At 43.0% G+C, this 13,868-nt stretch overlaps 2 protein-coding genes across 2 annotated transcripts; both read right to left on the reverse strand.

The window, feature by feature from the left end:
• Positions 1-446: 446 nt before the first annotated feature.
• LOC129847138 (uncharacterized) lies at positions 447-4,515 on the reverse strand. Its single transcript, XM_055914953.1, has 4 exons — positions 4,377-4,515; positions 2,815-3,615; positions 2,654-2,686; positions 447-1,217 (listed from the first exon to the last, which is right to left on the reverse strand). Exons 1-4 carry the CDS (start codon positions 4,390-4,392, stop codon positions 1,168-1,170), a joined length of 900 nt encoding a protein of 299 aa, XP_055770928.1. The 5' UTR covers positions 4,393-4,515; the 3' UTR covers positions 447-1,167.
• Positions 4,516-11,507: 6,992 nt separating this feature from the next.
• LOC129847140 (uncharacterized) lies at positions 11,508-13,561 on the reverse strand. The gene is made up of 4 exons (XM_055914957.1): positions 13,452-13,561; positions 13,278-13,315; positions 12,492-12,543; positions 11,508-12,365 (listed from the first exon to the last, which is right to left on the reverse strand). The coding sequence occupies exons 1-4, from the start codon at positions 13,470-13,472 to the stop codon at positions 11,595-11,597; spliced, it is 882 nt and encodes a 293-aa protein (XP_055770932.1). The 5' UTR covers positions 13,473-13,561; the 3' UTR covers positions 11,508-11,594.
• Between the last annotated feature and the right edge of the window lie 307 nt (positions 13,562-13,868).

Raw genomic sequence — 13,868 nt, forward strand, 5'->3', positions numbered from 1 at the left:
GCCTTTTCCCCACATATTTAAATCTGTTCAGGCAGAAAGTTAGGCAAGTTTGGAACTCAAGACGCAACAGATTTCCCCCCTCCTGAGCATTTATCCAATCAAGTCGTCCAAGGATCACAATCAATTATTTTTGGGCTTTATTCAGTCCGTATTGCAGGTGTTCAGCGCCATAGAAATTGAAAGGCAATGCTCTTGCGTTAGCAGCACTGCATTCACAGTAAACACTGCATGTCGGCTAAACTGGAAATAGCCTTTACATTTCAATCGTGCTGAACTTCGGCGACAAGGATAGTCAAGCCCTCAGTTTACTTAAAAGAAAAAAAAAGGTAAATACATTTTAAACTTGTCCTTATTAACAAAGCGAATACTGCTGTGGGTTTTATGTATCGTATGTGAAAATGATAAACAATGAAGTATGAGCATTACCAGTAAGACCATGGGGCATGTCAAGTTCATTCAATTTTATTATGCAATACTGTTCACTTATCCTCCAGTGTATTTTTTTTTATATATATTTAAAATTTCAAATCATAAAAACTGAGCTAGTGTGATCATGAGTAATCATATGGATTCATGAGTAACATTCACCCAATCAGGGTACAAAAAAAACAGCATTAGGATCAGACAGGGGAAGGGTGCGTTCTTATTGTGCTGTCTGCACCCCTGTAAACTGGAGACATGATCACACATCTGTCCCGTGTAAAATACGGTGAAATGAAGCAGGTATAACATTTTCAAATTTGTGAAAAAAATAAACACCTGGTAGGGTAGGCGTACCAAGGATTGGTCACAACAGATTAGAAAGTGCTTGACGGATCCCTCACAACAGAGGACAAAACAGAAAATGTCTGATAAAACTGCAGTTCCTCACAATAAAATGACAGCTCTTAAGATTGTTAAAAAGACCAGCTCAACACGACATTAAAACAAATCATTGAGCTGATAGGAACTCCAGGTCCAATTCATTAAGGCAGGCCTTTGAAGGCGTTAGAAAAGTCCCTAGTTGTGGATCTCATCAAGGAGTTAGTCCAAAGTGTCTCAGTGTGGCTTTGTGTAAAGACATCGACCTGAGTGCGTGTGTGTGTGTGTGTGTGTGTGTGTGTGTGTGTGTGTGTGTGTGTGTGTGTGTGTGTGGGGGAGTGTTGTGGCAGACAGGTCCATGCGTCACTAGGCTGGCTGGTCCAGGGAGTTCTTATACCAAACTACCTTATTGGGATCTGAAACAGAAAATAAGACAGCATTGTCAAACCTCTCATACAATCTAGCCCTTTAGGGCTGCAGCAAGAACTTCTGAAAAAGGGAAACCCACTAGATAAAAAATAAAAAATAAAAATCTCAAGTTGTATCCTTCCTTCTTTAGAACCATTAGGGTGCATGATACAAATGTTTTTGCAGACGAGATGCAGCAAGTTTAAACGATGTCACTTGTAGGATCTCTCCTAGAACCAAAGCAATTTGCCTACTGGTCATGTTGAATAACCACAAACACTTAGAGCATGCAAATAGCCTAGTGAAAATTGTGTTCTTGCTTTCAACACCATCTACTTATTGAGAAGCTGGTGAACTTCAGTGGATTATCAGATTCCCTGTAAACCGTAGTCAGGTGAGATTTAACCCTGCCATCTCTTCATCTAGAAAGGTTAAGGGAGCCCTGTAAGGTTGCGTACAATCGCCGATACTGTGTACACTATACAGCAACAAATGCTAAGCCTCTGGCCCAGCCCATGGATTCTTTAAATATGCGGACGACACTCCACTGGTGAGATTCCTTAAAATCATATCAAGCCTCCACTGAAGGTCTTGACAGAGAAACATCCAAATTCATCTAGTGATGCTCAGACAACTTCCTTCAAAAATAAACTAAGAAAAATGGAGATGGCAATTGATTTAAAAAATATGAACAACCCCCCCCCCCCCCCCGAAGAGCAACGGGGAATCAGTTGATAGTGATAAAAGAAATACCATGGAATTGAGGGACAACCTGAAATTCAATGACTGTGCCCTCAAAGACAGAGAAACCACAGGAGATTGTTCTTCACTGCACACATTGCACTTATTCTTCTACGCGTTCAAACCAAAGATTATTATAACTAAACCAAGAGACCACAGCCCGTTGTTTCAAATTGGAACAAATGAGTCAGTAGTCCAAGCGGATCCTTCACATTTATATATCAGTCTCATCGTTCCATCTGTGTTTAAACCGTCTTGTATTATTGGGTGTTTTTACTTATTATGGTGGGATAATAAAATATCAACATTTAACAAATCAAACCATTAAAAGAGACAATTTAATTTGAAGTAACGTTTGTCTGTTTTTTCCCCCAACCTCGAAAGTAATGTCAAGATGAAACCATGTTCCACGACAGTCGTTGTGTAAATCCAGCTATACACCACAATTGAATGGAAAGATGAGCACCGTTTAATTTCCTGGTTTCATTGTGTGACCATATTTTCTATTAATTTGGGGTGGAGGCATATAGCTAAACTGAATTTACACCACTGATGTCGTGGGATGTGATTTTCTCTTGCAATTACACTACTTTAGAAGTCTGAAAACATCCTTTAAATTATGAGCCCTGCTTCAGAGACTAATGCCCAGCATGGAGAATCCGGTCCAAATTCTAATAATGGACCTTCCTGATGAACATCTCACCTTCTTTCTGTTTGTTGCAGGTGACATTCCATTCTAAAAATGAACAAGGTATAGTTAGGATGCATATAACATCAACCACAATTTTATGACAGATGCAACAGAAAAATAACATTTATAATAAATTCATGTATTATTGAGGTCTCAACCACATCAGCCCTTACCTATTGTGTGATAGCGCAGAGCCTCCTTTAGATGGCGACAGGTGAGAAGCAGCTTCCCATTGATCTTTGCTTCCTCCTCTCTGTACTGGTCAATGGAGATTGAGGTAGTGACAGGAACTAGGATTTCACCACTGGCCTGGACTGTGTGATGCCTCTCTTGTGTTGGGTTGGCGGTTTCACCTCCAAATGTGAGCTGAGGTGGTGCTACGGGGGCAGGGCAGGGAACTGACCCCTCTGTGGCTTGGAGGACCTCACTGATGAAACTAAGTCCCCACTGGTTCTGCAGCAGGACACCGATGGCTGGGCGGCCCTCCTCCTCCAGCACTCCACCCACAGCCCCCGACTTCACCTTCGAGGCATAGCTGATGGTTGGCTGCAGCTTGGCAGGGCTGTCCTGCACTGGAAAAGCAGGTGGGTGCTTTAGTAGAGACAGGCTGTCCTCCACCCACCTATCCTTCTGGCTCTGCTTCGGGGGCCTATCTGCTACACGCCCTGCCCCCCTGGGCCCCTCTCTGCGAGGGCCACGGCCTTTGTGCTGACCTCTGCGATCTCTGTCTCTACGGTAGGTGAAGGCATGTACATGGGCGGGTCCATTCAGGTTGCCCTCGTGGGCCTGAGGTGAAGCTTGGCAGGGCTGCTGGTCAACCCCAGTTGGGCAGCCTCCACCTCCTCCACCACAGTTGCCAGACCCAGGTGATAGGCGGCGGTTGCCAATGTGCGCCTCTGGGTTGGTGGAGGACACAAGGCCAGCAGGATCACACAGGGTGTCAGACTCGCACACTGTGTTGGCCTCCCACGTACCTAAAGTTATATATAAGGCAAAGGAAGATCATTAAAATCCCCTAATAATTAAAAAAAAATCAAAATAATGGGAACAATTTAAAATACGCATTTATGTTAAGGTTTATTGGTGAAATTATGAACTAGCTAACTATCAAAGTACCCATCTTAACTTGTGTTAGGTTTTGTTGGGGCTTGGGGTTAACTGGCTAACTAACGTTAGCTAGCCACATAGCCACGCAGAGTTCGAATGCACGCCACGGTTGGCCTAGCTAGCTACCGATTATGCTGAATCCAGGAAAAAAAATCGAGTGGCAAATTTTAATGACACTTAAATTACTTGTAACTAGCTAGTTAACCATTTTATGCAAGTTATATGTCATATGAGCAAATAGCTATGTAACTAACGTTATAATCTTATCGAACTGCCTTGCCAACCAACCACTTGCTAACTAGCTAGCTAGTCTGCTAAGAAACAGAAAAGCAACGTGTATGTACCGTTAACAGTAGCCAACGTCAGCTAACCTGAAACGTAATTTATTTAAAACAGTAACTTATAACTAAGCAGGAGGTACTATAATAAGGCCATACAATCTACCGTTCGTCTTCCAAGTATGCATTGGAACAATAAACAATTTCCTGGCTAGCTAGCTAACATTACGTTAGATAAGTTTCATAACACCCCGGCTCCGGGAGTGTTCATTTCAGAACGTTTTGCTAACGTTGGCAAAGTAGAAAGTCACAAAGTAATGTACTAATAGCTACCAGTACCCACAACTCACCTGTTTTGATATGCATATCTTTTTGTTTAAATGTACTTCTTCTGGAATTAAACCGTTACTGAAAGTTTGTTTACAGCGGGTGTCTTAATTGTGGCCACACGGAAACTGTCGGAGGTGGAAATGACCGTCACCGTTCAACTTTGCCGGATATTGAAGCGCGAATAGAGGAGGGATATTAATCAAATAGTTTTCCCGCTCACAACCCCTTTGCAGAAAGTGATATAATAACATACTTTGTCTTAGTGATTAATAATATTAATGGATTTCCTTTTGTCTGAATCATGTGTAATCTTTAATCGTACTCTGTAATTCCATGGCTGCATCTCTGAACTCCCCCTTCAATGATGTGCCTGGATTTACCAATAACTTCTATAATCCAATTTCTGATATCTGAAATAATATTTATTTAACCCACATCAAAGTATTTCTTTCCTTTAGCTTTTCCCCCTCCCGAGGCCTCTCACCTCTCTGCCTATCCATCCTACTCTCAACATGTTTCTCAGGCGCCTCTTTCTCCCTGCTCCTCCAGTCACAGCTGCTCTCTGATGGATGAGAGTCATTCCAGTTGCTGTGCTTTTGCCTTTGCCTAGAAAAAAGCAGCAACTGGTTTCCTCTCTGTCTAGCTCTTCTACTCCTACCAACTCCACCCCTCTCTGTCTGTCCATTCCATTGATCCCTGCCATTTCCCCCCTGGTCTCGCCATGTCTGGCCCACTCTGTCCTTCTCTCTGTCTTTCTCCTTGTGGACTCTTTTCTCCTTTCTCCAGAAGCCGGCAACATCACCCAACTCACCCGGACTTCTGTGTTTCTGTGCCTGGCACCCAGGGAAGTTGACTTGTCTTCCACCCTCAAGCATTTCACCCTTTGAATTGATCTCCTCTTGAAGTCCTTCCGTTCTTTTGTATGGAAGTTTACGTTGTTGCTTTCCTTTGCCTTTCAATGGAGTCTGGGAGTCTGTCATAGGCCTAGCATTACCTTGGTTCTCCAGAACCATGATGGACATTTCATCACAGGAGATACAGATTTTTGTAACCTCTATCTCCACTTCCTTTCTTTTATCAATCTCTCTCATTTTCACATATCCATCACTGTTTCGTATCTCCTCATTGTCTCTGGCCTTCTGATGCTCTAACTTTCTTCCTGTAGGACCTTCTTCTCCATGTATGACCTCTGAAAGTATTTTTTTTTAAATCAGTTCACTCATAATTCACAAACAGGACAAACATTTATATCAACATCAACATCAGTTATGGTGGCCGGTGACTTTAATGCAGGGAAACTTAAATCAGTTCTACCGAATTTCTATCAGCATGCTAAATGTGCAACCAGAGGGAAAAAAATTCTAGACCACCTTTACTCCACACACAGAGACGTGTACAAAGCTCTCCTTCGCCCTCCATTTGGCAAATCTGACCAGAACTCTATACTCCTGATTCCTGCTTACAAGCTCAAATTAAAGCAGGAAGCACCAGTGACTCGGTCCATAAAACAGTGGTCAGATGAAGCAGATGCTAAACTACAGGACTGTTTTGCTAGCACAGACTGGAATATGTTCCGGGATTCTTCCGATGGCATTGAGGAGTACACCACATCAGTTACTGGCTTTATCAATAAGTGCATCGAGGACATCGTCCCCACAGTGACCGTACGTACATACCCCAACCAGAAGCCATGGATTACAGGCAACATTCGCACCGAGCTAAAGGGCAGAGCTGCTGCTTTCAAGGAGCGGGACTCTAACCCAGAAGCTTACAAGAAATCCCGCTCTGACCTCAGACGAACCATCAAACAGCCTAAGCGTCAATACAGGACTAAGATCTAATCGTACTAGACCGGCTCCGATGCTTGTTGGATGTGGCAGGGCTTGCAAACTATTACAGACTACAAAGGGAAGCACAACCGAGAGCTGCCCAGTGACACGAGCCTACCAGACAAGCTAAATAACTTCTAAGGTCGCTTCGAGGCAAGTAACACTGAAACATGCATGACAGCATCAGCTGTTCCGGACGACTGTGGGATCACGCTCTCCATAGCCAATGTGAGTAAGACCTTTAAACAGGTCAACATTCACAAGGCCGCAGGGCCAGATGGATACCCAGGACGTGTACTCCGAGCATGCGCTGACCAACTGGCAAGTGTCTTCACTGATATTTTCAACCTGTCCCTGACTGAGTCTGTAATACCAACATGTTTCAAGCAGACCACCATAGTCCCTGTGCCCAAGAACACTAAGGTAACCTGCCTAAATGACTACTGACCCTCGTCTGTAGCCATGAAATGCTTTGAAAGGCTGGTAATGACTCACATCAACACCATTATCCCAGAAACCGTAGACCCACTCCAATTTGCATACCGCACCAACAGATCCACAGATGATGCAATCTCTATTGCAATCCACACTGCCATTTCCCACCTGGATAAAAGGAACGCCTATGTCAGAATGCTATTCATTGACTACAGCTCAGCGTTCAACACCATAGTGCTCTCAAAGCTCATCACTAAGCTATGGACCCTGGGACTATACACCTGCAACTGGATCCTATACTTCCTGATGGGCCGCTCCCAGAGGAAGACCCTAAAAATTGTCAAAGACTCCAGCCACCCTAGTCATAGACTGTTCTCTCTGCTACCGTACGGCAAGCGGTACCGGAGCGCCATGTCTAGGTCCAAGAGGCTTCTAAACAGCATTTACCCCCAAGCCATAAGACTCCTGAACAGCTAATCAAATAGCTACCCAGACTATTTGCCACCCCCCCTATGCTGCTGCTACTCTCTGTTATTATCTATGCATAGCCACTTTAATAACCCTACCTGCATGTACATAATTACCCCAATTACCTTGACACCAGTGCCCCTGCACATTGACACATTGACTCTGAACTGGTACACCCTGTATTTAGCCCCGCTATTGTTATTTACTGCTGTTCCTTAAATATTTGTTTTTCTTATCTCTTATCTTTTTTGTGTTGGTATTTTCTTAAAACTGCACTGTTGGTTAAGGGCTTGTAAGTAAGCATTTCACTGTAAGGTCTACCTACACCTGTTGTGACAAATAAAATTTGATTTGATTTATGACACATTATACTTATCATTAACTTGAATGTTATGCTCTTACCCTGGACTTTTAAGCGCTCTTGAAATGTCTTAGCATTCTCCTCTCCAGCCTCTTCTCTTTCCCATGATGCTTTGCTCATCACTCCCTCATCAGTAGGTACATTTGTTCTGTTTGTCTTTTCTTTCATCTGTTTTCTATCATCTTTTTCTCCCTCATTTGTCTCTACACAACAGTTGTTAGAAATCTTTTCCTCAGAGATCTTGCTCACCGTCTCATCCTCTTTATGTCCATCTATTTTTTCTATGTCCATTCTTGCTAATTCGTCTGAGATCAAATCTGTTTCCTTACTACATCTTTGTCTCTCTCGTTCCTCTCTTCGCCTGTCCTTACTTCTCTGTCCTGTCCGCACTTTGGTTCTCTTCTCTTTATTCCTGTCATCTGTCTCCACAATTTCCTCCAGACCTAATTTGGCCCAGTCACTACCTTCCCCTCCTCCACTCTCTTTGCCCTTTGACCCCTTGCCCTTTGAGGCTTTCTTACTTTGCCCTGTAATGTCCATCACTGTCTCTATGTCACCCCCATCCTCAGGCCCTCCACCTCCCTCAGTCAGTGTCAACCCCTCAGCAGCCGTTTTCTGGCGTTGCAGGCACTTGATCTTGTAGGCAATTCGGCTCCTTTGCAGGATCATCTCCCTAACCTCTATCGTTCTGGCGTCGGTGCGGCTGAAGCTGGTTCTGGCTAAGACTGGTTCTCTGAGCAGTGGCCGGGACGGAGGCCTGGGACGGAGTCCTATAATGGAACTTTCCAGTCCGGACCGGGAGGGCATCCATGTGGTCACATCACAGTTCCTCTCTCGCTCTCGCTCCCTCCTCCTTTCCCTCTTTCTCTCTGCCCTTCGCTCTTTGGGACTGTTAAAGTTCCTCATGTCTTTCTTCTTCATCTCAACTTTAATTCTCTCGTTTTCCCTCATTAATTTATTGATCCCCTCTCTCAATGACCTCCAAAAAGCTTTGTCCTTCTTAACTTCATTGAGAGCCTTTGAGAGAGAGGAGAGGACCAGCTGATTTCCCACTCTCTCCTCATTTAGCTGGTTGAATCCATCGTACATAAGTAAGTCTCTCATGTACGGCTTGGGAATGATTTCTTCAGTGTCTGCCTCTACTGCTCTGGCTATCCTCCACTGTCCATTATGCTCTAAAGAGCGAGAGGGGAAATTTAAATCCAATCAATACATACCTGTAATCTGACCTTACACTAAGAATCACAATAATTAAAATGTTGGATTCAATTGAATCTATTTAATCTACTTTGTAGTAACATGGAAACATAGGCTACCCCTTTCCTCTGGTCAAAATATGTCTTGAAATATAATCAACTACATCATTATCACAATACTCACCAATCAGAGAGTTCCTGTCACACTGTGAGGAGCACTTCTCCCATTCCTTTTCTCCATACTTCTCCTCTCCATCCATCCTTTTGGTCACACTCTCCCCTCTCGTCAAAATGTAGTGTGGCACAGAAACCCATGCAGACTTTAGGTCCCAGCTGTATTTGAATTTGTATTCCATCATGTTGTGGTCTTGAGCATAGCGATGGCAGTCGTCAGTCTCATAAGAGGGTGACCAAGTATGTCCACTGAGTTGGACTTGACCTTTGGGCCTCATGACTGACTCGCACAGATGATGGCTATGACTGGTGTGAGACAAAGGGTCAACCATGTCATCCTTACTGTCTGACTCCAAACACTGGTCATCGTGACAGGTGATAACACAGCCTAAGTGCATTCTAGATATAAATATTTCAATCTCACTTGATCCTACATGGTCTGTAGTGAACAGAGTTCTGTCATCAGGGGCTGAGATAATGTTATCTTCCAGGATTTCATTGATGAGAGGTTGAATGGACTCTGACACCAACGTGGGGTTAATTCGATTTTCAGTGGTCTGAGACTTCACTACAGGCTGGTCAATAGGGTTATCTTTGCCTTGGTCCAACGTATTGGAAACCAACAGAGCCTTATTGAAAGAGTCAATAGTGACTATAGATCCAAGAGCAGTGGCAACAAGGGACAAAGACTGGTCAGACGAGCTCACAGAATCTCTGCTAAAGTCTACTGCAGGTCGGTCATCATGGTCTTTAATGGTGAGTGAGATTTCCTTGTCAGAGTTCAAAGAGTCCTCAAAGGGTACAGCATAGTGCTTCTCTGTGGTCACACAGTCTGCACAGGACCTCGTTAGCAGCTGGTCAGTGCTTTGTAAGTCATCCTCTGCCCTCTGCTGCCCTCTGGAGTCCACAGCTGAGTCCACCACTGGCAGGTCACCAGTGATCAGAGACACTTCACTGGAGTCAGACACAGCCAGGTCAGGGTCATTGCCAGGATTCACCAAGGTCTCCATCAGTACCAGGGCAGTGTGCCACCCAGGTTCCAGCCCTTCTACCAATGCCAGGTCATCGTCTGGAGTCAGAGAACCCACCACAGCATGGTCAGCATCATCTCCATTACCTTCAGTGCCCAGAAGCACCTCATTGGACAGTGCCTCGGGTTGACCATAGACCACTGTGGCCGTAGTAACCACTGAGTGGATTTCAGTGTTCAGAGATGCCTTGATGGCGTCAACTTGGTCAGCATGATGTTCAGCAATCAGGGAGTCCTCACAGGATCCTGATTTCAAGCTGTCATCACTGTCTTTGGGCAGCTGAATGGACTCCAAGGTTGATTGGGCTTTAGGTGTCTTAGACATATCAATGCATTTCAGCTCCATTATTCTTAGGCTTGAAAACTCCCCATGGCATCCATCTGCCAGAACTGTGTGCACAGCTTCCCTAATGGCTTTCTCTGCCAGCTGTAAGGAAACATGTATGGTTCAGTATTGACTGCGTTTACTACACATTAACATCACCTAAATAGTTGTCAAAGAATTACATTTTTTTAATTAACATGCTGCATTGTCAGCAACTAACGTCAGCTATGTTACGTTGCTAGATAAATTAGCAACGCAGTTGTAGTGGAAAATGTATTTCATAAAAAAAACAGCAAACAACTCATAACTCAAGATAATTTACCTCCTTTGTAACTTTGTCAATATCAATCACAGCGTCCCTCAAACAAACGACGAAACGCTAGAGTTAAACGATATCAAGCAAACATCGGCAGCTAGCAAGCTACTATTTTTGCTGTTTCTTTTAGCAAGCAACAAGTTGATGATTGTTTGTGTTCAAGTATTCGACGCGTTAGTAAAAGACTTTAGCTAGCTACGTCAGATGCCAAATGTCCAAATCAAAACATTTTGACTACAGCGCGTTTACGTTTTCAGCACTAGGCGCTGTCCACTGGCTCATATGTACAGGCCATACCAGGCTCCATGTGCAACAGTGTTGCAATTGCGACTTTGATGTTATTTTCCTGTATGTGTGTGTGCATACGTATTGTAGCCTATTTGCTTCGCATACATGGCTTTAATGTGTGTGTGTGTGTTGGGGGGGGGGGGGGGGACTTTAAATACCTGAACCTGTTGACTATATACAGGGAAATATTACACATTGTGTCCGCTGAACAAGACCTTTCCAGTGTTAGCATCTTGACATGTATTTCATGGGTACAGACTCAAACTGCATTAATGATTGTATGGCTGGTGAGCCCTGAGTTTGGTTCCAATGCATAGCTTACTCCCCACCATTGGCCCAAAGGAAAGGAATATGCAACTCCTGAATATTGAAAATCAAAAACACATATTGAGAAACTCAGGCATGTAACTTCTACACCTTTTCTTTGTTTTAAAACGTGCTTGCTATAATCAATGCTATTATTCTAGAGTAGAACACCATCTGGTGATCTGAATGTATTCTTGGATGGAGTCTTGTTCAACATTGTTCTGTTGGAAAATATCATATCATGATATCTGCACTGCCATTTCACATTCAGTACTTGACTCTGTAACTGACATTCATCTTTTAACATAACGTTCTGTGTTAAATCCCTTCATAAGGCTTTCATATAAAAAAAGAAACAGTAGTACATTTGACTTTATTTCATGTTTTTGTTGCCATAGAAACAAACTGCTGACTCACCTTTTAACAACATATTTGTTTAATGAATGTTTTTATGAATTGGCTTCACATGTTTGTTTTCTGCATCAGCTCCATAAAAAGGGGGCATCCAGTCTACTGGGTGCAGCTTGGCAGAAGTCCATGCCTGGCTAAATCCGCTACTGACCGTAGAATAGTTTCAATCACTAGAGATGTAATCTCCTCCCCTGGGTCCTGCTGCCTTTCGGAGAGTCTCTGAACTCCTTCTGTTGATTGTCTTGGCTTCCTGACTTGTGAGGACCCTGAGTCAGTAGATCTGGGACTGGCTGAGCTCACCTTTGAGACAGGTGCGGGAACAGTGGATGTTGGCAAGGCATTTTGGGGGGGTGCTGGTTGACTGGGCCCAGAGGAGAGATTGCTCAGTGGTCTCTGAAAGAGAGGAACTCCTCCGACTGTGAACTGACTGAAATCATTACTTGTGGCGTTTGCTGCACATTCTGCTACTTCACGTATGATCTTTACCATTTCTATGGTGAGCCCCAGTTCTTCTAAGAATGAACTGTGTGTGGGGTCCATAGTGCAACTCTCCATAACACTATCCAACATGGTGATAATTACAGTCCCTGTCAGTCGGATAATTATCAGTTCACAGTCTTCCTCAGTGCAGTCCTGCCATCTTTTTTCCATTTTCTGATTGTCCCCATTTGGAGTTACAGGCAAGAGATTTACTGGGATCACCGCATCAGACAACACCCCCGCCCCATACAAATATTTGTTCAGGATGCTTGAGACACCTCCGCACACTTTTTGGAGAAGGCCCTCTACCGTCTTCCCCAAGATGTTATGTAGGCCAACACCGGAAACATCTTCCTGAGAGAAAGCAGTGGTTGACTGGGCAATGTATTCCTACAAATAAATGAAAGATGTATGTTTAAAATTATGCAGGTTTATTAATACAAGTCAAGGCAAATGTTTTTTTTTACAGTGAAACCACATACAGAGCAAAGGTATAGTTCACAATTGATGGCTCACCACAATTTTTCCTGCGTAACGGCGTATCGAGTCAGGTGTCGTCTCATTGTTCCTGCAGATATTTGACCATATATGTATTAGTCAGCTATGTGTTAGCTGACTAAACTCCCCTCTATGGTGAAGGAAGTTTCTGATGAACAGGCTTTGTGGAGAAGTCTTTGTGGAATTCAGCTCTGACAACATCAATTCGCCCAAGGTCAATTCTTCAAAAAATGTAAATAATGAAATGCTTACCTTATACCTATGTTTGTCCTCTGTAGTTGCGTGCCTTTATTTGCTGAAATCCATACCTTTCCAATAAATGTTAATGAAATACAACCACTGACTGTTTGCTCATTGCTGTTGCTCTAAGATGGCAACTCAGTGAACATGAGCATGTGCCAATTGAATCTTAAGGAAACAGCAGGTGGTTGTATTTGATTAACGTTTATTGAAAAAGTAAGGATTTCAGCAAACAAAGAAAGGCACGCAACTATTGAGGACAAACATAGGTACAAGGTAAGCATTTCATAATATATATATATTTTTACAAGTATTGACTTTGGGCGAATCAATGTAGTCATAGCTGAATTCCACAAAGACTGACTTGTCTCTGCTTCACTCTGTTGGTGTTCATTAGAAACTTCCTTTACCATGGCTGGGGTTTCATGTGACATGAATGATACTATTAGATAATTCATTAGATTATTTTCTGTGGGAAGAAAATGTATATAGGCCTAAATATAGAATTACATATTATAATTAAATAGGATTTATGTGGGCCTCAATTTTCTAATGTAATTTCACCTGGCGTTCTCAATGGTTACAGGGGTTGACCTCTTCTTCTAGTTCCATGTTAAAATAAACAAATACACACAAACTCAAGTTAACACCGTTTGAAACACGACTTCTACAGTAATTTATCCGGCAATAAATTCTTGTTTTGTAGCCTTTACAAATATAGTCTACCAATCGACATACCTTTCTCCCTCTCTTCGGCATTGTAGCAGTTGCTTAGATTCAAAACAAATGGAACACAGTTAACCACGGCAAATGTCGTGTCATAACATGATGTATCGTCATACAATATTGTTTTGAACATTCGTTTTATTCGACTGATGCCCAGCTGAGCATTCTATTTCATGTGGTCTTGGTGTTGATGAAGATATTGTATGAAGTGCATTACCGTGGCTTGGAAACACAATGACATTTTAAAAAGGAGTAAAATAATTAGTAGGACAAGCTTTTGTCATCATTGTAATGTCGCCAGATTGACTTTATATGGAATATAACTTCAGCTAGCTAGCTACGATTGTGGGGAGAGCATCGACATTTAGTTAGCTTAACGTTAGCACTGCTAGCTTTTTCTGCCGAACTTTGCTAGCTCATGATGCCAAC

The sequence above is a fragment of the Salvelinus fontinalis genome, unplaced genomic scaffold, assembly GCF_029448725.1.
Source record: "Salvelinus fontinalis isolate EN_2023a unplaced genomic scaffold, ASM2944872v1 scaffold_0720, whole genome shotgun sequence".
Classification (NCBI taxonomy): domain Eukaryota; kingdom Metazoa; phylum Chordata; class Actinopteri; order Salmoniformes; family Salmonidae; genus Salvelinus; species Salvelinus fontinalis.